This window comes from Uloborus diversus, chromosome 1 (genome assembly GCF_026930045.1).
Source record: "Uloborus diversus isolate 005 chromosome 1, Udiv.v.3.1, whole genome shotgun sequence".
NCBI lineage: Eukaryota > Metazoa > Arthropoda > Arachnida > Araneae > Uloboridae > Uloborus > Uloborus diversus.
The window spans coordinates 55907557-55935501 of NC_072731.1; the positions used below are offsets into that span (position 1 = coordinate 55907557).

The 27945-nt window shown below is 32.4% G+C and overlaps 1 protein-coding gene across 1 annotated transcript in view; it reads right to left on the bottom strand.

Annotated features, from left to right (window-relative positions):
• Nucleotides 1-18558: 18558 nt before the first annotated feature.
• The window catches only part of LOC129221436 (lysophospholipase D GDPD1-like), a 97217-nt gene continuing 87830 nt past the window's right edge, over nucleotides 18559-27945 (bottom strand). The window contains exons 11-12 of the mRNA XM_054855954.1: nucleotides 21088-21139; nucleotides 18559-18696 (exon numbers count right to left, since the gene is read on the bottom strand). Of these exons, the coding sequence (XP_054711929.1) occupies nucleotides 18559-18696; nucleotides 21088-21139 (190 nt within the window). The remainder of the gene's footprint in view (nucleotides 18697-21087; nucleotides 21140-27945) is intronic.

A 27945-nucleotide genomic window follows, 5' to 3' on the forward strand; every position in this document is an offset into this window, starting at 1 on the left:
AAATTGTGATATTAAGCAAAAGAAAGGCAGTGAGACACTGTTCTTAGTGGTTCAGCATACACACAAACATTATGAGGGAAGCGGGATCTAGAGTATTAAGAGTCCCCCTGGTTAGAGGTTTTGCCGTCAAAATCGCATTTTTCCTTTTTCGGTCAAGACCTTTCTTTTATTAGCATCTAATAACTTTCCATTATAACAAGAATGCTTCCCACCCCTCCGGTCAAGATATCTTGGCGCATATCTTTAAATACTACAGAGCACCTCCCAAGAATGAGTCCTGAACATAAAACAGAGAAAAATGCCCCCATAAATTGTAATGACGCAGTTCCCCTCTTCGTAGACTTATTACATCGATGGAAAGGTAAATCCTATCACAGAAATATACCTTTATTCAGAAAGAGACAGGATTTTTAAACAAAAAATTTTATTGTCCAGCATACGATTTATCACATTTTTAAACAAGGGAAAAAATATATTAAGCTTATCGCTTAACATTTAAGGAAAGTAAGCTCGAACTCCCTGAAACAAAAGCATCACAAAATGACAATGATGATAAAAGATTTGAAGGGTAAATGCAAAAGTACCACATGTTCAAAGTGTAAAATAGTTTGATCATACATAAATTTAAACATTACATTAAATAACAGCTATAATATTAACACAATGCCAGATTTTGTTTCTGCATCTCTAGTCTTAAAGCTATTCAAAATATAAGCTCACTCTATTAAAAAAAAAAAAAAAAAAAAGAAATTTTAACAATAAAGTAACAACAAAATAAATAAATAAATAAAATAACTATGTTTTGAATTTATTTTTTAGGTAAAAGACATGTGCAAATAATGAGGACTATTTGATTTCAAAACCTAACTCTATCACACAAGATATCATTTTTCAAAGAAACAAAATGAAGTAAAATTAATGAAAACATAATTAAAATATATGTTGAAAGTACTTTTAATTAAAACAATAAAATCATTAAATAAATTTCTTTTAAATTTAAAATTTATTTAAAAATGATGAACCTACCATTTATAAATTTGGATATCAGTCTAAAAAGTTTCTTTTGCTGTACACATCTTATTCCATTTTTTTAATCCTGTAGTAAATCACTGAGCTATTTTATTTACTGGAAGCGTTATCAATCCGTCACAGGGGGAGGATGTAATGCAGGGGTTGTGCGCCGATTGTAAAACAGCTTTGTTCCCATCGGGGGATGAGAAAAAAGCTGTTTGCCCCTCCCCCCCCCCCAATCCAAAAAAAAAAAAAGACTAGGTCTCTGACATACTATCTTTTTTTGTAAAAGATAAGTTTCATTTATTTAAGTTTAATATCCAGTTCAACACTTTCAAAAAATGAATGAAATCATTAATATCATCACATTGAGCACAGATAGGCACAGCTGCTCATAAAGTCCAATAGTAAAGTGAAATTATACTTTTTTTCAGTTAAAAACAATTGTGAAACCATTGTAAAGTCGACTGTGAGTGCTTAAACCATCAAACACAGCCTGAAAACGTTGAAATATACCTCAGTGTATAAAATATTAGTTTAAAATTCTAGCTTATTCTCAATTTGATGTACTAGACAGATAAGAATTCTCATATACAATAATGTATAATAACAGGCCCGTGTCCAGGATCTCATAAAGACAGGGGTTTTGGGTTCAATGTTTAATAATTCTTACCTGGATTGTCAGGAAAACACAACAAATACCTATAACTCATTGTCAAGTGTGTCAAATATTTCATTTCTGTTAAATGGTCACATTGATGGGCCTAGTGGGGAGGAGGGGGGGGGGGGCTCATACGAAAAAATCAATTATTGCATTTTATATGCAGTAGAACCTTGTTTATCCTGATCTCCGGTTTATTCGGATCAAATTTGTTAAGTTAAACAAAAATATATTTACTTTAACAATTATTTTAAACTATCATTGCAAGAATGAAGCTACATATAAATACGCCAAATATTCCGGTTTTGTCTCGATTAAATGTAGAACTCTTGCATACAACATACAATAAAGTATAGTACTCATTTAACAAACAATATGGCGTACTCTTGAAGTGTCGGTCCGAAGCCACCGCAGCTGAACCATGAATGATGAAGTATTTGTGAGAAATGTTACTATGAAGGTTTTTGGTAGAAAATGTTGTTTTTTTGCTGTAGTAAAAGATAAGTCTGCTTATTAGAGAATGTTTTTTGCTTATTACTCGAACTATGTGGATTTTCTTTTATTCGGATTGCTTTTGGGCCCAGTTAGTCTGGATAAACAAGGCTGTACTGTACATGTAAGGACAGTTATGAAACCCACCTTCCAGAAGGCAAATTCTGGCTGTGCTAGTAGTTTCAGTATTTATTCATTTTATTTCTTGTTTAGATTCAAACTTTATTATCTGTTTACTGCGCGGTACATTGCAACAAGTACTATAAACAAATTCACAATTTCTTTTGTAACATACTATGTATTCAGGATTTATATTCTAGGACAAGCAAACTAAATAAGAAAGGGTTCATTGCATATGCAAATTACATTACAAAAACGAGATTACAATGCATCTTCATAGCGGCAACATTCATCTCTTTTTGTGAAACGACCAAGTCATCATAACCTCCTTATGAAAAGCAATATTAAACACAATGAATGCTTTGTTTGACAGCCCATTTAACGGTTCCTCCATCACTGATTTTCAAAATATGATTTTAAAAATGCTGTACACAAAATTTAACATTAAAGTTAGTTTTAAGCCAGCTGTGCATTTTTCTTCACTTGGCTTTTTTATTATTTTTTCCCCAATGGGAGGGGTTTAACCCCTAAAACCCTCCCCTTGGACACGGCTGTGTATAATAAACTATTGCTAGATTTTTATCAGGTTTATATAAAACATGCTGTTAATTATTTGACTTGAGAGATATCGCGCTCGTTTCTTGGAATTCCCGTGTTAATGGGGTAACTCACTCTCCCTACGCAAGTAAATGTTTCTGCTTCGAAATTTCTCATTCTAAGCAACGTAGTTTTGTGTTCTCTAGCTCTGTTTTTGCATTTATATTGCTTCACGCTTTGAATACTGGCGTGCAAGCGTAAACTTGCAGATTATGAAAAGATAGAAAACGATGATTTATAGAAAATTTTAGATAAAACTGATTGGGGTAACTCAGTCAACCCGCACGATCTCTTTTGTCACTGTTAGGTGTGCGATCTCTCTCAGGTTAATATTAATAACAATATTTATTAATAACATAAAATTTTCGTTAGGACTTCAATTTTGTTGCTTTGTAAGACTGGCAGAAGTTTTTGAGCAATCACATTGCTTATTGTTCTCATTTGACTGTTTTGGCGTCCTTTGATTTTATTTCCCCCCCCCCCCCCCCGTCTCCCTCTGCAGCACCACCGTCGACCAGCCTCACGATGCTGCTCCTCTAGCGAAAACTGTCTCCAGGATGCGTCCATATCCTACACTCATACATGCACACCTACACACCTACACACACACACCTACACACATACACACACTCATACCTGCACACAGGCACAAACACACACGTGATTGCAAAAAAATAAAAAAAAATAATTTGAATTCAAGATCTCAAAATTCAAATTATTTATTTATTTATTTATTTATTGAACCGTTTTTCATAATTGCCCATAATTCTAAAACACGAAGTTTTAGTTTGAAACTCGAGCAAAAACCAATTAATTATTCATCACATAAAATAACATGAAAAAATAAAAATTAAAAAAACTGACCGTCATACACATATCAACTGAAAAGAGAATACTAAAGACTAGAGATATAGACATGTATTGACAAAAAGAGAAAATGTTCTGGACGTTTCAACAGTAAAAAATTGCACATGTCATGTAAGGAGATGACAGAACATGCAATAAATTTCTTAATATTTCACCTTACGAGATTTAGCAGAAGTCACTGTTTAGCATATATACATAAAGTAAGCGCATTCCGCAGGTAATCATAAGCATAGAGCATTTAAGAATTGACAAATCTGAAGCAAGTACTATTTTATTTGTGCTTGTAATGTTTTGTATATGCGCCGCTTTTGATTTGTTGACAAGATAGACATCACTTTAAGAAGTTTTGATTAAATTTAAGAAGTAGAATTTGTTAAATAAAGCAACTGTAAAAAAATTATAATGCTGTTGATGGTTTTTTTTTGAGTTATGATGTTGTTCTACTAACAAGAAAAATTTCTATACATTTTCATGGCAAAAAGAACTATCCAAATATTTGCAAAAAAAAAAGAGAAAGCTTGAAAGATTTCTGATAAATTTTGAAGAATAACACAAACATATTGATACCACTTCTGAAATATTATGTAGCTAGCTTCATTGGACAGCTGCCACTTTGAAAGATGAAAATAAGGAAGACTTAGCATGGAATTTGGGAGATTTTGCATGAATAAATTTAGTGACAAGTTTTACCGAAAAAGAGATTCTTATATTCTTATATTGCAGGTAGATATTTCTTAAATTGAGTCTGTACAGGACCCGAAATTCGGGAATTGGGCTTTTTTTTTAAAGTTAATAAAAAAACCTAAAACTCTTAGGTTTGAGAATTTTTTAAAAGAGGCATGTGAGTTCCTTTTCTCGTATAACGGATAATTAACAGAGCTGCAGATTTGGAAGAAAAATAAGCGACTCTAGCTCCTGGAATTTTAGAGCCTTCAACTCGGACTCTTATCATTCAAAATCAGTCTGACTTTGACTCCACAACTTCAATTCCTACTCAGTAGCTGCGGCAGAGTTGCGGACAAAATGACCGACTTTGGCTTTTGGAATTTACGACTAATGACTAATTTACCCTAAAATTAGTCTGATTTCACAACTCGGATTCCGCAGCCCCGGATAATAAATGTTCCTTGGAGCAAGTAAAAATTCAGAATTCATTAAGTTCACTGCATTTTTTGGAAATAAAAGTTTTGCAAAGAGAAATGAAATGAGTATTTGAAAAGAAACATGTTTCAAAATTGAACAAGTTTATTCATACAATTTTCATACTCATGCATGAAAAGATTTCAATTACTTCAATAGGTGAGTAAGGATTTCTTCTGAAATTTGAATAATTGAAAAATCCCTTTTTGGGGGAATTCTGTTGTTTAAATGAAAATTCGGGAGATTTTTACTTTGTTAGGAAATCTTCCAAATGAATAAGGAGAGCTGACAGCTAAAATATTGGGAAATTATACACTTGCCTCAGATTTGTTGAATCAGGAGAATTCATCAAAATTTGTGTGTCTGCCAAATGCAGGGAGAGTTGACAGCACTGTTAGTGGTAATTAAAAGTTTGCCTCTGAGTTGTTGAGCTTGGAGGAGGCATCAAAATTTGTGTGTCTGCCGAATGTTTAGGGAGAATTGCAGCTATGTTATTGGTACTAAACATTTGCCTCAGATTTGTTTTCTGAAAGAAATAGCGCTCCAAAAGATGTTCTGTATGTTTTCAAAGACCCACATTTATGGAATTTATATAATTCGAATGAAGTCATTACTGAAGTATAGTACACTGGCCTCAAAAAGTTAAGGTATAACATGTTTTTCAAAGCTCACCATACAAAAAAAATGGCAGAAACAGTGAACTGCATAGTTTGCATGAATGATAATAACAAACTTTTATTCATAAAGAAAAGGTTGCTACTACTTTTATCTTATAGAAAAGAGCAAATTTTTATGAGTGAGAAAAAAAAAGCAAATATCAAGCTTTCGTATTTTTGGGTAAGTTGTGTTGATTTTCAACTGTTGTTGGCAGTTTCGGTGACAATCGTCAATACAGTTTAGAAAATGTCTCAGAGACATCGTTTACCCCCCCGATTTCATAAAGGTAGGGGGTAGTAAGATGGATGGAAATGGGATTGTCGCAGGCTGCTGCTGCTGCTAGACGTCTCAATGTGTTTCATAGTGTTGTTCAGCAACTCAGGATCAATACCAATCCGAAGATTCCGTATCTAAAAGACTGTTTCAAACCAACCACAAGTTACAATATCTGCAGAAGACCGTTTTCTACTTCTTTCGGACCGAAGGAGAAGAACCACCACTGTGCTGCAGCTCGTTGCAGACCACTTTGTAGCATCAGGAAGAAGAATCTCTTACTACGATGTGAAATCGTCTTCACAATGCAGGCCTCTATGCAAGACAACCACTTGTGTGTGTTCCCCTCAAAGGACCACAGTGAAGGATCTGCTTACACTGGGCAACAGAACATGTTTCCTGGACTCAGCAGCAATGGGCTTCTGTGCTGTTCACAGACGAGTCCAGTTTTAGATTGGAGAGTTAATCAGGGCATCTACTGATCTGGAAGAAGCTGCGCAATAATAGATGCCATCAATCTAACACTGTTGAAAGACCATAGTTATAGAGGTGGTGGAATCATCGTTTGGGCAGGGATCTTGCTCGGTGGTCACACTGACCTGCATGTGCTCCATGGAGAAACTCCGACTAGTTTGAGATATCGGGATGAGATCCTTGATCCATATGTCCACCCATACATTGCTGCTATTGGTAATGACTTCATTCTGATGGATTGTAATGCACAACCTCACTGAGCTGGGATTTTTTTGGAGTATCTTGGGATCATGAATTGGGATGAATTGGAAGGGCCAGCCCGATCTTCAGATCTGAATTTGATAGAACCTCTATGAGACTATCTTGGCAGACAGGTTGATACTTTAAATCTTCCTCCAAGGTAGTTATATGAGCTAGAACAAGGCTTACTCTGTGTCTAATCTTCACTTCTATTGCAGTGTTCAACAACTTAATAAACAACACGGAAAATCGATGCTGCCAATGAATTCAAGTTTGAGGGGACACATTCCTTATTAGAACCCATTTTTGTATTGTTTATATGACATTTTACTGCAAAACATTGTGATGCTATGTTTTCTTCAAAAATGGACTTTTCCGCAAAGATTGCTTTTTTTTTTGTTATAAATCGTTTTTTCAATACACTTATGCAAATTTCTATAACGCATTCAATAAAAAACCATTTAATGCACATATCCTCCAAATTTTGTTTTTACATTCATTCATTTGCCCATTAGACGCAAAAAACCGGTTGTACATTAAATAAATTTTTAAGGCCAGTATACTTCATACTCATATGCAGTAACAAATGATGAATTTTTGAAGAAATGAATTACATATAATTTAAAGAAATATCGGTAAAACAAGTAAAGAAAGAAAAGACAATTTACAAGACATAAAAATAAATTCATAATTTTTTTGCTTAGTTTTTTAAATAAAAACTTCATTCAGTTAAATACAATGTTATGGATAAAAACGATGGTTAAAAACATCTCCAAGTGCTTTGACAACAAATATAATGCAAATAAACAATTAGAGGGGAAAAAACCATATTGTTTGAGTTATAATTTACAGACCTGCGCAAAAGTTTAGCCACAGGCAAAACATAAACAAGGGGGACAATTTACATAAGTTCACTTGTATTTCAGATAATTAATTCCAAAATCAATAATAATAAATTGTGCAACTTGAAAGAGTACAAAAAATACTGGGGAGGGGAGATATAAGTAGATATTTATGTATCCCACTAATGTAAAACTGGAACTTTCATGCCACAAATGTTTAACAATGTGTTAGATTTATAAAAATTCATTCAATCTAAATTCAAAACGCCTAAGTGATCAAAGGGATGTTTCCCAGAGCTAATATAAGGCATGAAATAATTTACAATTTCCAAAATGAAGCTGAGGTCAAAGAAATTAACAAATGATGAGGTTTTGGATGTTGAAAGCTTAAAATACATCTGTGATCAATATTAATCAAAATACTACAATCTGGAAGTCATCCAGTAAAGAGTATATTTGAAACAGAAACCTTTCAAAAGATTTTCTTTCAATGAAAAGTCAGCACATTTATCTAATATGAACAATTTAAATATTGCAGCAAGTTTACAATTGATACGCCTTTCACTCCTCATATTTTTATTTTGAATATTACGGAAGTTCATACTTCATAATACACAGAGTTCATAATTATGTTTTAACTGTGGTTTGTGGTTCAGTCTAAATTTTTATGCAGGCCTTCACTTATGATGCTAATGTTAACAAAAAAAAAAAAAAAAAAAAAAAAAAAGGTTTTAAACACATTCCATGTTTCAAATCCGAAAATAGTCTACATTATGCATTAGCAAAAATGCTACTTTATACTGATGAGGAGCACATTAAAAATTTCTATACATTTGTAAACTTTTTACTGAAATTTATAAAATGATTTACCTCCTTACATATTTATTTCAATTTTCACCTTTCGGAGTACAATTATTTAGACTATAAATGGATTAACAAATTTTTCACCTGTCTGGCAAGTATATTTGTTTCATTCCATGATTGTAAGAGAAAGTGCAGTAATCATTAGAACTACAGTGATTTTAAGGACATTTGATTGCAACAAATTTGCACTGCAAATTGCACTAAAATGAATCAAGAGTATTGATTCCTGATTGAGACTTCTGAATTATATGACTACACTATAATTACATTCGTGCATCAGCTGTTTACTTAATTTTGCTGAAAATGTCTTCAATAACTTAAAAAAGACTAAAGAAATATTTTAAGGTGATTGACTCTTTACATTAAAATTTTCAGCCAAAACAATAATAATATCTCTCAGACTGGGCACTCAAAGCTTAAATTTTTAGGAGGGGAACATTCTCAATTTACCGAATGAACTCCGAATTTTCCCCAATGAAAAAATACGCATCATTTTTTAAAGCAATATTGTAATACAATCTGCCGAATTGTCAAACAAAATTTGCCAAATAAGGAAAAAACTTTGAGAAGTCATAGTGACTTCCCGTAACTTCCCATATGGGGAAATCCCTGCTCTCAAAATTCACTGATTGAGTTTTGGATAAAATAGTTTTCATTTAAAACAGCTAATTTCTCTTATCACAGATGTCCACTTCAGAAATCTATTGCTATAAATGGAAAGGGAAATTATGATAGAAAAGTCGTAAAAATTATGTTTTTTTCATCTAATATTTCAGATGAAAAAGTTTCTTAAAAGTAAAATATAATACACTGACAAAAAAAACTTTACGATGCTAATACAAGAGATTGTTCAATATTTAACAAGACAGGATGAAAAGTTTTACAGTTATTACTACAGTGAAACTTTTCCAGAGTGACCAGATCACCAGCTATTCCTGGAAAAATCAGTTATTGTACTGACTGTTAATAGTATTAAAATATTTGAATCAAAAAATTATTTATGCTTTTGTTTACCTAATTTTGCTCAGAGGAATTCACATATTTTGGAAAGACAAATTCTTGAACCTCTAAAAGTATGAGAAAATTTTAAATTATTTCTTTTTTGAACTATTTCTCAAACTATTGTTTTTTAATTATTTATTTTTTCAATGTTTCCTGAAACACCTGTTTAGTTTCCAACTATGAGGAAAAGAGTTATTATAATAATGACTTTCCAGCTGTAAGCTCGATCTGCAGAACACCACAAGAAAGTTCTCTTCTTGACTCTGAATAAAATCTTAAAAGTCATGAAGCATTCAAACAATTTGTTCGAAAATTTTGACTCAGTGGTTGGTAAACTACATTTTTTTTTGTAGCGAACTACAAACTACTTTTGAAATGTAGTAGCTACTTTTCAAAAAATAAGTACATGACTAAAAAGCATACACACTAGGATATCAACCAAAGAAAGAAAGTGGATTTATCAAGTCACGTATCCTCTTATATTTCCCTCTTATGTCAAATCAATTGTGAAAAAAAGTTTTGTATAATTTTAACAACGGCAACCTGTGCCGACTTGCATCTGAAAGGGTAAACCAGCACCTGTATGCTAGGCCAAGTTAGGGAAAAAAAGCTTTTTTTAGAAACTCAAAATTTTTGTTGATAAAATATCGAGCTCCTATACTCCACATGTACCACAAAAACATTCATTCAAATTTAAAAACACATTTAGGTATCCCACACTTGGCCAAAAATTTAAAATTTTCTTCAAAAATGGATTTTTTTTTCTGTTTATCTTTAAAAAAAATTACACATGTATTTAAATAAAGCATCAAGTTCAAAAATTATTAGCGAACACATTTTCAGATCAACATTTGCAAATGAATACTAAAAAAATAATATATTTAAAATAAAAAATTTAACTTGACCTTGAAAAAATCCATTACTAAGTGGGAGACTTAATATATTGTAGAAGAACAACAATTACCGGTACGCTAATTACCTAATTTAACGCTTATTACCTAATTTACTGTTTGTATTTTTCAGCTTGAGAATTTTGTAAAAATTTACCATTCATTTTTAAAAATAAAAAATTAATTTTTTAAAGAAAATTATAAATTTTACGCCAAGTGTGGGATACCTAAATGTTCTTTTAATTTGAATAAATGTTTTTGTGGTGCATGTGGGGCATAGGGACAATGTTTTATCAACAGAAATTTTGAGTTTCGAAAAAGTTTACTTTTTTTATTTGGCCAAAAATTACTTGAATTTATTTGGTGCTGGTTCACACTTTCAGATGGAAATCGGCACAAGTTACCATTGATTAAGTTATATGAAACTTTTTTTACAGTTGTTTCCACACAAGAGGAAAACGTAAGAGGGTGTGCGACTTGAAAAATCAACTTTTGATTTTTTTGGGATGCCCTAATACACGCACACACACACCGTAAGAGGATTGAACAAAAAAAGGTTTAGACTGATAAATTAGCTCATCTGAACATGGAATATTTCTAAGAATTATCCATTAGTAATTCTTTTTTCTCTCCAAAAATGTCTGTTACCGTGATCTTATGGAACATTGGTAATCCCCGTATTTATTGTATGCCGGACCAGGGCAATTTCTTTCTTTGGTGAATACTGTAAAAGCACTTATTTTTGCGAGAATTTAATTTTCGCGTGCCCGTCCTAACCATGAAAAATGAAAATTACGATACAAGCAAACTAGTGGTGTCAAACAAATAGAATGTATGGCGTCAAAATGATATGCCAGAGGTCAGCTTGTATTTTTATGAGTCTTATTTCTCATTGCCTCCGCTGATATACTTGTGTAAAATTTGCGCCAGTCATATTTGTTTGACTGGCACAAAAAAGTTGTTTTTTTTAAAAAAAAGTTTATTTAAAAAAATTTCCATAAACCGCTACAACAACAATTTTTTCGTATTGGACTACTAACTACACTACTTTTTTTTTTAAGTAGTGCGCTACACTACAAACTATAAAAAATTGTAGCTACTACCTCAGCGCCGCTACTTGTAGCGCACTACTTCCAACCACTGTTTTGACTATTACTATTTAATATATGGAGCAAGGAATTTTTCTGAAGGGATATAACTGGTCACTTGGAGTGAAGAGAACTTTTAACTTGGGGCTGATAGGAGAAAAAAATGGTGGCTTGGAAAATTTGTCGTTAACTGTGGTGGCCGCTCATAGAAGTTTCATTGTAATAAATTAAAAGTTTTTTTTTTCTTTTGAAATTCATAATACCATAAAGAATTTCCCACAAATTCTGTAACTAATGATTTCTCAAGATTAAATATGATGCCATCAAACTATTTTATGACAGAACCAGATAATCTTCAAGATCCCAGTGATTCCGTTAATTCCCTATGCATGTTGGAAAGAAATTTTTCTGTACACTATGTACACAATTTTAGATTCAATTTGGAATATTTAAACACATATAATAGGAATTTATCATTCTTATTATGAGCATGTTGAGGAATTTCTCACTATGACTGTGACTAAGCAATTGAAGAAATTATATGCTTCAATTCTATGAGCAAAATATATTAAATTAAATGTTTAAGTAAATCCTATTTGAAAAACAAAATAATGTCTCTCTTTTATAAGTTACAAAATGGTTAAAATATTGAAACAAAATAAATCAAAGTTTTAAACAGGAAGCTGCACAAATAACTAACACATAAAAAGATTTTTGTACGTACATCACTCCCAAAAAATACAGGAGGGAAATAGTGAAGGCTACACCTAACTTTGCAGAAATAATTATTACAGTTTATCACTATTTATGATGAGCAGTTCAGATGAAACACATAAGATGTATTCATATATGTTCAATTTGATCATTGCATTCACTTGGATAAAGAATTTGAACTAAATATAGTTAATTTAAAAATAAAACAAATAATTTAAGTATCACAGTCGTAGTATGAAAAAACTGTTTGCAGCAACAGGAATATAGATGTTGCAACATGGAAACTGGAATTTCAGCAGCATAGAAAAGGCAAGGAAATAATTTCAATATCACAGACATAGAAGATGTTAAAAATTCCTTTTCTAAAGAGCAAAATACTATTCCCAAGCAAAAAAAAAAAAAAAAAAAAAAAAAAAAAAAAAAAAAAAAAAAAAAAAAAAAAAAAAAAAATGTATATAGTAAATAACAAAACAATATTAACAAATATAACAAATAGTACAGTTCCATTCTAACTGTAAAGGAGTGCACACAAGCATAAATAAAATACATGATATATTATCATTATTTGAAATTCATAACGTTACATAAATATAATTTACCGTAAACTGTTAATTTTAACTAATATATATATATATATATATCTCAACTTTTTACTTTCCATAAAATGTGCTCATCATATTATTCAACTTTTAACTTTAAGTAGAAGCATAGAAGTTTTAAAAAAATGATATGTTTCCCCATTACATTGATTATTTGTAGTTTGAAGAATTCAGGAATGTTTAACCAGAAAGAGCAAAAAAGAAAGTGAAAGGAAGAGGGATGAAACATATTAAATTATGATTATATGTTTTCACCCCTCAGAGCATATTTCATTGTGTAGATCCTTTAAGTCCTTCAAAGCTGCAAGTTGAGTCTCTATAGAAAACTTTGAAGGAAAAAAAAAGAAACATGATTTAAGTTACTTGAAGGAAAAGTTTTTCTGCAGAAAAATACTACAGAAACAAATAAAATGAGGGATGATTTGCTTAGAGAGTTTTAAGACAAGGCATAAAATAGAATTTTAAACAAAACCAATTGACTAGTTCAAGTGCAATAAGAGCTCTTAAGCGGCCATTCATTAATTACCTAAAGGTCTCAAGAGGAAGGGGGGTTGGAAAGATCTCTACATGCTCTTACTTGGGGGGGGGGGGGGGGGGGGGGTTTGGACTGATTCTTACGTAATATTTTCCAAGTCGATATTTTAAATTGGAAATCACGCGGTCAAGTGACTAAGCAGAGATCTTATTTTATTTGCTTCTGGAAGGTAAAAAAGGCATAGGATGAGCTGTTTTTTACTTGTTTTTCAAGAATGAATAGTGTAAAATATAATAAAAGAATCACACTGTGTATCTGCATGGTATGTTTTATTTTTAATTAGTATCGCATTATAAAGAAAAAATTTTGTCGGAAAACAATGTCTAGATTTTTTTGTGATTTTTGTGTAGAGAAATATTTACTAGAAGTAAATATTTCTCTACACAGAAAGGTTTATAAAGAGAATTCAATAATAGTGAATTCAAGAATGATTCCAGTGATGTAAGATTCGTAATTTTATTATTTTGAAAAAATTAAATGGAATCTTACCTAAGATAGGAGGCGGTGGGTGAAAATGCACAGTCCAGTCACATTAATGTGACCACCACATACTTTCAACGTCAGAGTTAAATAACCAATCACAGAAGGCAGGTGGCAGCACAGTGCAGTTGAGCATATATAAACAGGGCCCGACTAACTAAAAGTGAGGCCCAAGGCCCACAATAATTTGGAGGCACCCTGAAGGCTATTATTTTAATAATGTGTGTATTTTTCGTATAGTTGTAATGCTATGCATAACTCTTTAAGTAATTTGGGGCCCCTTAGGAAGAGGGGGCCCCAGGCCCAGGCCTAGTAGGCCTGTGCGGTAATCAGGCCCTGTATACAAAGGGTGTGTGAGGGCTTCGGAAAACATTTTAATTGTTGGCGTAATGTAGAAACGAAGCGATTTATCCGACGTCCAAAAGGGCATGATCATTGGCTTTCGGGCCAAGGGTGGAAGCATTCCCGAAACGGCCGAGTATGTGAACTGTTCACGTACCGCCGTGGTAAAAGTGTACCGTGCATGGCAAAATGGGACTGTCCAAAATCAGCGACGTGGCAAATGTGGTGCACCACGGGCCATAGATGACAGAGGCGAACGACGGTTGCGGAGATGCGTTCGAGCAGATAGACGGGCTACCATTGAGCAACTGACCACCAAAATGAACCAAGGGGCTACCAAAAGTGTTTCCCAAACTACTATTCAGTGAACATTGCTGCGTCTGGGCCTCCGAAGCAGACGCCTGGTTCGTGCACCTATGCTGACTGCTGTTCATCGACGACGAAGGCTAGAATTTGCACGCCAGTACAGCAGCTGGACGTCCACTGAGTGGCGACAGGTAGCGTTTTCAGATGAATCTCATTTTATGCTCCATCAGACAGATGGACGTTGGCGTATAAGGCGTGAAACCTCTGAAAGGAACCACCCTGCAACCATTGCCGGAACGGTCCAAGCTGAAGGCGGGAGCATTGTGGTCTGGGGAATGTTTTCCTGGCATTCTCTGAGTTCACTGGTCATTGTGTAAGGCACGATGGATCAATACAAGTACGCATCTGTCCTTGCGGACCATGTCCACCCCTACATGCGCATTGTTTTTCCTCAGGATGATAGCATCTTCCAGCAGGACAATGCGAGGTGCCATACAGCTGCCAGTGTACATCCGTGGTTCGAAGAGCACCAGGATGAGTTTACCGTCCTCCCCTGGCCAGCAAACTCACCTGACTTAAACCCAATCGAGCATCTGTGGGACCATCTTGATCGAGTTGTTCGCGCCATGGATCCTCATCCGGGTAATCTAGCGCAGCTGGCCACGGCATTAGAGTTGGCATGGCTCAACATCCCAGAGAACACCTTCAGGGACCTAAGTGACTCTTCCTGCACGTCTCGCAGCAGTCGCTCTGCGAAAGGTGGTTAATCTGGCTTTTGACAGATGGTAACATTAATGTGACTGGACTGTATTACTTACCCTTGGGGGGAGGGAGTCAATGCCAAAATTATCCTTATGTAATTAATGAATGGCTCCTAAGATCTAAGCCAAAACAGGTTAGTCTCAACTCAATTCTCCGCCGTTGACCTGCAAGAACATGAATGGCGTACAGAGTATGCCACTCGGCGAGAAAGCAGCTAGGAATTTAAGAATAGTCACTTGACCAACACCTGGCCATTATTTAGCCTTTTTTCAAGGTCCATTAAGCGACGTACTTGTGTTTAAAGTCGAAAGTTGCCTTTTTGTCTTGTTCTTTTTGATTATTTCTTATGTGAATGTTCCAATTTTGCATGCAAAATGCAGGGGGTGCCCACCTAAGGGGGGCAGGAGGGGTCAGGGCACAGACTGTGCCATTGAAATTTTTAGGGGGGGAGCGTTGTTTTGAGAGGCATCTCTTTTTAGGGGGGTCTTGTTTTTGGGTCTTTGCAATTTTTAGGGGGGAGGGGTGCATCCTAGCTCAAAAAGAGGAGGGAACTTCTGCAAAATGCAAATAAAAATAAGAAAATACAATGGTGAGAATTGCAACACTTGTTCAACAAATGGCAACGAGTTGTCTAAATGACTAAAATATCATTTTTATGTATATATTTAAAAGTTTTTAAAAAAATTTTACATTCGTGAAAGTTTTGAAAATATAACGTTATCATTTATTACTATATTGTGATAGTATTCATTTCAATTGCGTTTGTCTGTTCGTTCAATTACATCTTTGCTCCTACTATAACATTACTCAACATTGTATTAAATAGGAAAATCTTTAAAAACTGATAGTTAAGCTTAAAAAAATGCTGGTGTTCTTATGTTACTTTAAACCGTCTACGTTCTTAAAGGTTAATGAAGATCTGGTGGTCATTCCAAGCTCGTCAGCTTGCGAGATCGAGATTGTCGCTCACGTGATCAGTTGTGACGTAGAAATGTCGCAAAATAGTATTTTAATCTACTTGAACCTAGCCACAAGCTAAGTTCGAGTAGATTAAAATGCTGCTTTGCAAAATTTCTATGTCACAACCTATCACGTGAGCAAAAATCTCGATCTCGCAAGCTGACGAGCTTGGAATGACCGCCCAGATCAGGAGCATTTTTTTAAAATGTTCAGGCCACTGTAACGCCAAGCCTTTTGCTGAAAAGTATTATGCTAACAAATAACATTTCAGTTATAGTTATTTTTCTTTAGGAGGCTAAAAATGTAATAGTGTCTGGAAAAGAAGAACAAATTCAGGACCAGACATCATAAATTTCATTTCCACTCAATGATTGAAATGAGCAGGACACGTGACTAGAATGACTGACCCACCAAATGAATCTATGACGCCAAACTACTGGGATCCCAAAAAAGGGAAGACCAAGGATCCGGTGGATCGGCTCTCTCGAAACAGACATGAAAATTTTTAAAATTAAAAAATGGAGGGGTCTACCCAAGAAGAGGCAACCTGAAAATCAATTCTGCAGAAGGACATGGCCCATCCTAGGCTGGTGGGCCAATGAAGAAGAAAATTTTCAAAATAACATTGGGATTTATTATCAAATACGTCCCAATGCTGTCGGCCATAAGTAATGGTTTCTTATTAATTCAGATGTTCAGAAATTTTGCTTACATTACAAAACAGAGCAATAATGCGACAACAGAAAGGTAGACACATTTGTGTTTCAAGTGAGATTATTTAAATCCAATGCTTAAAAAAAAAATCTCCAAAACAGATATGAAGACTCCCAACTTGGTCAGCAAGGAACCACTTTATCAATGCATAAAGGTGTAAGCTTTGGAATATGTAACAACTATACTGAAATAACTAACACCCTAAAACTCACAAAATGCTTCCCATTGATAGATGGGCTCCTTAAAGCCCAAAATGTGTCTGCTAACGCTTTAGCATTTACTTAAAAATCATTAGGTATCAATAACCTCATAAAAGTAATTATTTTCTCTTATAAAAATAAAATACTTTGAAAAATAAAAATTAGATTCAATAATTAAAACATCAAAACAAAGTCATTATACCGACAGAACACAGTTTACATACAGTATAAATCTAGGTATAAAGTTAATTATGTACAGGAAGTAAATAAGAGATATTGTGGTAATGATAAAAGTAACAGTCATGGATAATAGAGCAATACACCATTTTTCATTATTATTCTGCATTTTCAATTATCTTCATAAATAATTCAAAGAAAATAACAGATTAAAAACAAAAAGAAACATTGCACAAAAAGTTATTAACAATTTTTCTGGAAATTCCATACAAGGAATTCAATAAATATATATGAAATGCAAGAAAAGAACGCTTTTACTTGAGTAAATATGTTGAACATATTGCACATTAAAAGAAATTACAACTAGATTATATATGATTAAAATATTGCCAATCAAAAATAATCAACACTTCAGCTGCAATATACACAAAAACAAAACACTTAAATCCTTATGCAATATTATTTAAAAATTATAATCATATATGTCTGTGATTTAAAAAAAAATCAACCCAAAATTAATAGAAAATGAAAGAAAATTTTGACATTTTTTGGTATTAGGCTATAAAAATGACATCTAAATCCAAGCCACTAATTGCTCGATTTTTAGGAGCTCAAATTTAGATTGTTCTTCCCTGAAGTCAATCAACAACAGTCAAAAACTTGTGGCCATACATATAAAGAACTTGGGAAAAGCTAAATGCATCAGATTTTTTAGCCACTAAATAATACCAGCAACAAGCTAATTTATAAACATAACGTAAAATTTTTTAAATTCATAACTCAATACGAAAAATGTATTTTTTTCCTCCATTCACTGGCACATTTTTCATTTAAAAAAATGAATAACTTAAAAAATCAAGGAGAATTTCAATGACACAAGGCATAAAACAAATGAGTAATGATTATTTCAATGTGTGTACTCTATACTTCCTAGACTGTGTGCATATAATATGTGCCCTTTGATTCCTTCAACCATAGGCACCCATATGCAGAATTCCAAGGAGGGCTCAGATACTTTCCTACTGGTTTAGCAGGATATTTTCCCCATGGAAATCGATTTCAGTGCGGATTAGACTTTTTAAAATTTGATATTTTCAAGGACTTATTCATTAATGGCTGGAGAAGAAATTTTTTTTACATTTTTGCAAAGAAAAAAGTACTGAAAGCAAGGAAGTTCTAGTCTCTAAGGGCTAGGTGGGAGCTTGAGCCCCCACTTGCCCCCCCCCCCCCATATGGCCGGCCATGCCGGTAACTAAGGGTTGAATTTGTAATTCATTGTAAAAAAATAGCAGACATTCTAATTCAAATTCTGACAAATGCATGTTTTGGAAAACAAGTTTGATACACGTATAATAACTAAATAAATATTACAATAGTATTTTCAAGAAAAAAAAATTAAGATGCACATATCTTGCACTAAAAATACTTTTCAGATGTGTGAGCACTTTAGAATTAAAATATATATATATATATATATATATATATATTATAATAATGCTTGGTGTTTTTTGATGAAATATTATAACAGTAAAACTTGATTGAATAATTTGTTCATTTCATTCTATTCTGTAAATCATGCTCTACGAGGAAATGCCTCAATTTTGTTGGATAGTCAGTCATCACACCAGTTGCTCCAAGCTCAAATGCTCGCTTGTAATCTTTCTCCTCATTTAAAACCCATAAATATGTCTAAAATGAAAATGAGAAAAGGTTTGACACCTCTCTTTCACAACCAGTTATCAAAATTAAAAAATGGATACCACTCATTAAATCAATTAAAGAAGTAATTTTTTCAAGTTTTTTTTTTTTTTTTTTGTAATTTCTAAAAAAAAATCTGTTAAATTTTCAGATGCTTCAGTGACAGTAGCATACATAGACTTCAGTGTCCCCCCCCCTCCCGCACCCTGGGGGTTGTGGGTTTGCTATGTACGTCACTGTTAAATGATAATGTTTTCATTTTAAGATGCAGAAAAAAAAAAGGTTAAGATAGAAATAACCAATAATTTAAGATCATACAAATTATAATTTAAGATAAAACAAATTGCAACAAAAATAATTTGCATTGTGATTGAAGATTGAAAAATAGTGTTTCAAAAAAAAAAAAAAAAAAAAAACCTATTTCCTGAATTTAGTACATTCATATGTAATATGTTCATACATTCAAATGTAATATCTTAACAATTGAGAGACCATACAGCCTTAGCCTTACATATGTATCTATTCTATCATATAGCCTTAACTAAAGCATAATAACTGCAATTACATCATAATTATTTAAGTTATTCTTAAACTTGGGTTTTCAAATCATTTTACATCAGTGTGAACTCCATAAATAGAGTTTCTTTAATAAAATATTGTACTAGCAGGATTTAGAATGAAGAAGTGAACAGGTTATGAAAAAAGCTAAATACATAATGCTAGAACTTTGGATGAAATAAAAAGAAAGCTTTAAACTATATTCTTAATATATTAAGGGGAAATAACACAACTTGCAGTATACTAGCAAAAGAATTAACTTCAGCAATATATTCTTATAAACATGAGAAGAACCACAGTTGGAAAAATAATACACCTGAAAATGCAATTTGAATAATAAAAAAAAAATTGCAATGAACATTAATATTTTGGGGATCATATTCAAATTTTGAAAAAAAAAAAAAAAAAAAAAAAATTGGCCATGGAGTTTTTCTATTCGCAACTCCAACAAACTATAGGGGGCACAGCAACCATCGTCTAATGCTGGATGAAAAAGGTAAAACAAACTCACAGCATAGCGTAGAAAATGCTAATAAGCATAGCAATTTTCGTTGTGGATATTTCGTGTGGTAAAAGTCTTGTGGATATTCTGGCCCACATAGAAAGAAATGAGAATTCAAGAAGCATCACTAAATGTTAGAAATTAATGCAAAACATGTAGTTTGTTGTTCTAAAGCAGCCATTTCCACAATATTGAATTCGATCTTTATCAATTCTTGATGAAACTACATTTTCATTGTGGCCATAAGAACACTATAAATATTTCATGTAACAAAACCTTTGTTTACCAGTGTTATCAAAAGAGGAAGATGATACTTCTTTGTCTTGTTTGTCTAGCACTAATTGTTTTACATTTGTAGTTGAGTTATTTCTCAAATTGCCGAATTGGTTAATTTTAATTTTTTCTATTTCGTATGTTTCTAATTTCTGAATTATGATTTAATTATGTCATGCATCATCAATAAAATTCTCACGGATACATGGTGGTAGTTTTCTTTTCAATTGATCTTCCATTATTTCTTTAAACTTATCGAATTCTGTAATCTTTCTACCATTTTACTCCACACATGATAAAAATAAAAATGGTTTACAACTGACATGCAAAATCTCGCCAAGGGTTCTTTGCTCATACAATACTAAAACTATAACCCTAAACTATAATCCGACTATTTTGGCGATGAAAATTCTCAGCGTTGAACATTTTTCATTTCGTTTTACGATAATATATTCAAGAAAATATTTTGCAAACTGTCCATTCCAACTAAATGCTGCAGTAAAATTAGGTTATTTAAATTAATTATTTTAAAACTTGGCGGAGGTGAAAGCTCTAATTCCTTTGCTAATGTTATCAAATCCTTCTTTCCAGCGTAAGATTAAAAAAAAACCCATATTCTTACAAATTTACAAAAACGATAAAAAATTTACCTGGTATAACGTTATCCTCTTTCAAAAAAAAAAAAATGCATCGAACAGATGAGAATTTTATGCTAATGCAAATTTGTTTAATCCAGAGTTTTGTGTTTACGCTTTCGCCATTTATGAAAATCATCTCATTTTTTAGAGGGAAATAATGAAAACAAACATTATTTTGAGCAGCTCGCCAAGAATACCATTAAGGGACGAAACAATTTCTGTTGCTGAAAGCAATATAAAGCACATTGAATGCGTTAATAAATGCAATGTTTTACCTTTTTCTTTAGTTTTATAAATCACTGCAAGGTAGCCTATTCGAACGCTGGAATTGCGAATGATATAACTGTTGCATATATTGTGCTGTTAATCAATTGCCAAGGCCAGAGGGGTAAAAACCGACAAGCAACATACCTGTATACCACGTTTAGACAGATGTTCAAATAAAGATCTTCTCATTAATAATCTGAAATATAAAATAATAGTATGAAATAAAAATAATTGAACAGCAACGCACTTAAATAAATCAACTGAAATGAATAGGTTCATTTAAAAAAAAAAAAAAACAGAATTTTTGAAAAAATACAAAGCACTTTTCATAATGCACTCAAAAGGACAAAATAACTTTTCTGGATCAGAAAGGGAAATATTTAAGTATTCCTGTAGTTTTCAATTATTCCAAGAAAATGACTCCACAAATGAGGAAAGTGCGGCTCAAGTCAGGTAGAGAATTTTTTATCATTATTTAACTTTCTGTCATACATTTGAGAGTCAATACATGTATATTTTTCTGGGAAGTTTGGTTTGAAATGACTTGAGCCGCACTTTTTCTTGTTTGTGGAGTCTTTTTCTTGGAATAATTGAAAACTACAGGAATATTTAAATATTGTTCTTTCTGATCCAGAAAAGTTATTTTATCCTTCTGAGTGCATTATGAAAAGTGAATAGTATTTTTTTTTTTTAAATTGTTAGTTTATTCTTTTAAGTCTAAATGTATTTCAGAAATAGAATAATGTTACCATCACAAAAATTCACTTTTTTTTCATATAAATGCTTTATACTAAAGGGGAAAAAAACTATATATGTGTCTAAAACTTGAAACATTTGGCACTAAAAATTAATACTTGTTCCCCTCTAGGATTTGTTTGTGTGCTAGTTTAATTATAACTATTTAAATATTAAAGGTTTGAGAAAATAATTCATATTGTACAACATACATGTTACTTCTGACCATGGGCGTCCATATGCAAAATTTTAAGGGGGGGGGCTCAGACATTTTTCCCATGGTTTAGCAGGATATTTTCCCCACAGAAACCAATTTCAGTACAGATTAGAAAAATTAAAGTTTGATATTTTAAATAAATTATTCATTAATGGCTGGAGAAGAAATGTTTTTACATTTTTGCAAAGAAAAAAGTACTGGAAGCAAAGAAGTTCTAATTTCTAAGGGTGGGGGGATTGAGCCCCCACTTACCCCCTATATGGGTACCCTTGCTCATGATAAAGATTCTAACATGTGTCTTTAATTATCCCCGTTTTCGATTATTAGCATAGATGAGGATAAAAATCTAAGAAATCAATGATAGTGGATAAATTTCATGCTTGCTCCGGAGAAGCATTGATTCAAAATTTTTATTATGATTACTATTAATCAGGGTTGGCAAGATTTTGGACACTATGGTAAAAACCACGGTAAAAACCCTGGTTTTTACCGTCCTGTCCAAAACCCTTGTGTCCAAAACTGTCCGAAAGTGTCCAAAACTATATTTTTAGAGAAATTGTATTTTGTGAGAAAACATCAAAAACAGAATAAAATACATCAAAGTAAAGTTTTATATTGAACATATATTCAATGTGAACAAACAACTTATTTATGCTGCTGATTTTAATCTAGTTACAGAAGTTGAATTCTTGATTTAAATTTGTATGCATAAGTTTATTTTATTTATTTATTTATTATTATTATTATTACTATTATTATTTTTTTCTTTTTCATAATGGTAACCAAATGTACTTATGCTTGTGCATGTGTGCAAATGAAAGCAGGGTTGGCAAGGTTTTTACCATCCGGTTCAAAATCCTTGTGTCCAAAAATGTCCAAAACTATTTTTTGAAAAAACCATATTCTGTGAGAAAATATCAAAAACAGAACAAAATGTGTCAAAATTAGGTTTTTTTTTTACTATTTAATATATTTATTTATTGTGAACATTCAAGTATAAATATATATATAGCTTATATATACAGCAGATTTTAATCTAGTTACGTAGAAATTAAATTCTTCATTAAATATTACAATTTGTATGCATGATTTTTTCTCTTTTTTGTTTCCATAAAGCAAATTTTTCGACATTTATGCATGTGTTCAAAATATAGTGCAATTGACTTAAATGCAATAAATGACAATTTTTTGTAGTTACAGAATGTATTAATTAAAAATATAAACTAAAAAAGAATAGCATAAGTTTTAAAATATAAGTTGTGTTTAATCACTAATTTTGTGTTCTTTATTCAGTGATTTAAAAAATAATTTTCATTAAAACATCACGCAAAATTTATTTGCAAAAACCATTAAAAAATGAAGCTTTTTTAAAAATATTGTACAATTTAATAACATTCCTTTGAGTTATAAATTTAACTGAAATTAGTTGTCTTGGTAGCAATGTGAATTTCCTTTCATGACTCTACCAACTGTTACAAAAGGAAGTTTTTATTGATAGAGTTATTGGCATTTTATTTTAAGTAAAATATTTTTTTAATGAACATTTTGGAGAAAAGTATTATCAAATACTCATTAATTAAACCTCATTAATATTTATATTTATGCATTACAAATATTGTAGTAAATACAAATTGATTAGATTACACCCCTTTAGCTTTACATTGTTTTGGACAGTTTAAGACAGTTTCGGACAGTTTTGGACAGTAAAAACCACCTGTCCTGTCCTAAACCAGTTTTGAACAGTCCAAAACCCAACCCTGCTATTAATATTGCTGTAGTAAGAAAAAAAAAATTGTACCAGTGGGTTTTATATTTAAACATTTGATGGGGAAATTACATGAAATTTGCTGTTTTCCATCTTAACCGTAATAATTTTATTTTAGTAATGAATTTTTTAGCATTAAGTTGTACCTTAAGATTAAGCAGATCATTTAGTGAAATCCTGAAGTCTCTAATTGGTCTAGATGCTGAGATATAAACAAAAGCAATCCTCAGATTTTTCTGTGATAATCTTAGAAAACAGAGAAACTTTAAGTTCCAACCTTCAAGAAAATGTTTTCCTCCTGCTAAGAATTGAAAAGCAGGCAATACCAAAATGTAATTTTGAATGAGACCCAGTGGCCGATACAAGGGAGGGGGTGTGGGAGGTTACAGGGGGGTCATGATGCCCCCTTCTAAACTGTCAAAAATAGCATACTTTATGAATAAAATGTAAACAATTTCAGTGGTCTTTCAATTCATTAATTATTTTTGAAAGTTGTGAAGGTTTGAAGCACTACTTCTTTTCATTGCTTATGAAAATAATTTGTAACTTTGTGCACTATTAAGTGCCTTATTCTTGGCCGATTTGGAGCATTTTTTGACATTCATCCAAGCATGGGGGCAGGGGACATACTGAAGAATGACTCCCCCCCCCCCTAAAATGGTAGTCTGTATCCGTTCCTGGTGAGGACTGAGTTGATTTAAGAGAGTGCTTCTATGAGAGGAATAATACAATACTGTGTTATTAGAAATACTTATTTTCAAAGCACAAGCGCCAGAAATTTTTTTTACATACAAATAGTGTCTATAAAACACTAAGAAGCTTATGATGTGGTTAACAGAACATAATCAAATGTAAAATTTTAACATTATTATTCCATATTTAAAAAAAAAGTGTAACCTGATGGGAACTCGATGAAATAATCTTAATCTAATTTTTAATTTCCGCAATGAAACTGTGTGTGCTAGTGTAACTAAATGGCCAACAAGGTTCCGCAACATAAAAAATTAACAACTTACCTGAATGCATGCTGCTCTATAATTACTTAAAACTTAGTATATAACTAAGTCAAACCCTGTGCAATAAATATACCATATAAAGGGCTTAAGTTGTTACAAATGAAGTACCAGTCTTATATTCTTCAGAACTTAAATCTAACTAAAGGACCCAACAGACGTTGTTCTGCTCAAACTTCATAAATTGAAAAGTTAAAAAATTTCAATAACTATCAAGTGTTTGAACAGTTTTGTTGAAAAAAATATGTAAAAAGAAAATGTTTTAAAGATGTGTCAGAATGCGTATATTTATCACAACTTGATTTATCTAATGCCCACTGAGCCGTAATTTTATTAACTATTTTTTCTCGCATACTTGAAAGATTGATCGCATGGTTTGTTCCTTCAGCCATACTCAAAGGATTAAAATCGTCCTCAGATGTTAAGTGTAAAAACTAAGTACCCATTTAGAACAAACAGGAAATCCCCTGCAACGTCCTTCATATGAAAAAGAATAAAACAATCAAAAAGCTACTGTTTAAAGAAATGACAAAAGAAAAAACAGTTTCCTGAATAAGTGAAAATCACTCATCCCCCCCCCCATCTTGATGTAAAATATTCTTCAACTAAAATGACTAAACACTCTTAAAAAACCAAAAATAATTCTTTGCAATTTAAAATATTTCGTCAAATAGACAAAAAATACAATAAATTACATTAACCGTAGCTTTAAAATGTAAACAAATAATCCCGCAACTCTATTGTTTATGGCCAAAGTCGCCAAGCCACCACGTTACGTGAGCAAAACGAACTCCGATCGATTAGCAATTCGATCTTTTGAACGAAAACTTTTATATCTCGGTCTCTTGCTGAGCATTTGTCTCACTTACTATCTTTCCTTGCATACTTGAATGATATTCATATTATTGCTTAATTTGTTCTTTCAACCATAGATAAAAATCTTCCACTGCACTGATCTTTTATGTACAGAACTACCCTGTTTTAATTTATTTGGACGGGAATAAACTTTGTTTCACCTTTAAATTCCACAATTTTTTCTTCAATAATGTACTGATTAGTTTGTTTTTCCTTAAACTCTTCTTGCCACTGGCTCCAAAACTGAGATGGATTTGAACCAAGAAAAAAATAGTACTACGTATGGTACTTTCTCATCATTAGGTTAGGAAAACCTGAGGCGATGATCCCGTCAATGGTTCAACTACAACGACAGGAAGATACATTTAGTGTGAACCTAGTGAAAGAAACCTGATGTCTTCCAGTACTTTACTTTAAAACATATCCTGGGACCTAAAATAGTTGCTTTCAAGAAATGAAGGCTTCACTCTCTCTCTACCTTTTTTCTATTCTTAATTGACATATCACAGTAGGAAATTTTCATTACAAAAAGCAGAGATGGCTTTCTCATTGTCCTTTGGCAATGGCTTAAAGCGAGCAATGTTTTTATGTTTCATCAAATTTCTATTGCCTTCTAGACCATCTTAATCTTTCTTGGAAAAATGTCTTCAATACTCTGAAGACAAACAAAAGTCAGAGTTTTTTTTCACTTTGTGGAGTAGAATGGGAAATTTTTATTATGTTAGACAGTCTGGCTATGGAAAACCCACTTAGCCCCATTCTTAGTGATATTTACATGCATAATTTTGATGTTAAGTTGTTTCAAAAACTGTAGTTTCAATTTTATTTTTGGTATGTTTATGACTATTTTGTTCTAATGAATCAGAATCAGTTTGAAAATGATGAGATTTTATCCATTTTAAACTCCATTGATCCTCATTTTAAATTCTCTTGTGAGAAAGAACGGGATAATTGCATTTCATTTCTTGATGTACTTGTTTCTCCTACTGAAATTGGTTTTGAAACTACTGTTTATTGCGAATCTTTTGCTGTTTCTTTACCTAATCATAGACTATCGTCTCATCCTCCAAATCAAAAATATTCTACTTTTAATTCTATTGTTCATCGTGCTACTAATATTAGTTCTTCATGCTGAACTTGATTATCTTAAAGCTATGGCAATTGATACAGACTATCCGCCAACTTTGATTGATTCCATTTAAAAAAAAACTTTCAAATACATCCCAAATTAATGTTCTTAACCGAACCTTCATCAGAAAGAATTTGGTTGCTTTACCATTCTTTCCCTCAGTGAGCTATCAGGTTGCTAAGATTCTAAAACATTTCCAACAAATCGGTGTTCTCTCCTGTTAATAAACTTTCATTCTCTTCTCTTAAAGATCCTATTCACCAACTGAAATGGTTAAGAAAAGTAATTGTAGTTGCAAACTGGCCTATATTGGACAGACTTGGCATGCTTTAAAATTGGCGTGCTTGAAAGAGCATCAAAATTATGTGAAAAAACAACAATTAAATAAGTCTAGTATCGCCCAACATTGTTAAGATTCGAATCACTCTTTTGATTTTAACTCCAAATTATCCAAAAATGCCCCAATTCATCAGATCTTGACTTTTAGGAATCTTTCTGTGTTTTGAGGATCAGTTCTAACTTAGTTAATGATCTTAAAGCAGTTCCGTATTTTTCCAATGTCTGGCTTTCATATCTTTAATATTGTCCTTTCCCCATCCATTTTTCTATTTTGCATACTTTTATTATTTTCATTTTTTTCATACAGTTTTATCTATCTTGCTTGGTTTATTTTTAACTTTTTTGTCATGTGATTGACATCCCCCCCCCTTCTTTCTTTATTTTTTCCTTTTCGGAAAATTTTTGTGTGTTTCATTTCTTGATGTTTTTTCTTCCATTCAGTTTTTTTTTCTTGTGGTTAATGGTTATTGACATTTTCTTTTGGTTTTAGCATTGTAGCTTAATCTTTGTCTAATGAATTCTTTCTTTAGGTTTCATCGTAACTGTGAGAGAGCTCCTGCCCTGTGTTTACATTCCTATTCTTTCTTTATGGTTTATAATTTTCTCATTGGTGTTTGGTTAATCCCCTATTTTTATCCTTTAAGCTGTTTGCTTATCTGGCTCAGGGTTTCTGTCGGATGTCTTTTCATCCATAAGCTCATTTATTTGCATTGAAAACGGCGTTCCTTGTAATGCCGAAACATGTGTCAGCAGTAATCTGAAATTTGTGCTTTTTGACGTTGTTATTTCGTACTTTACTTTTCAGCATAAAGGTATTTAGATCATGAAGTTCTTAGAGACTAATAGTCTGTTGACTAGTTCGCAGTATGGTTTCAGGAAAGGTAAATCCTGTGCCACTAATTTATTGCAATCCTACGACAAGGTTACCTCAGCTTTAGATAACAAAAAA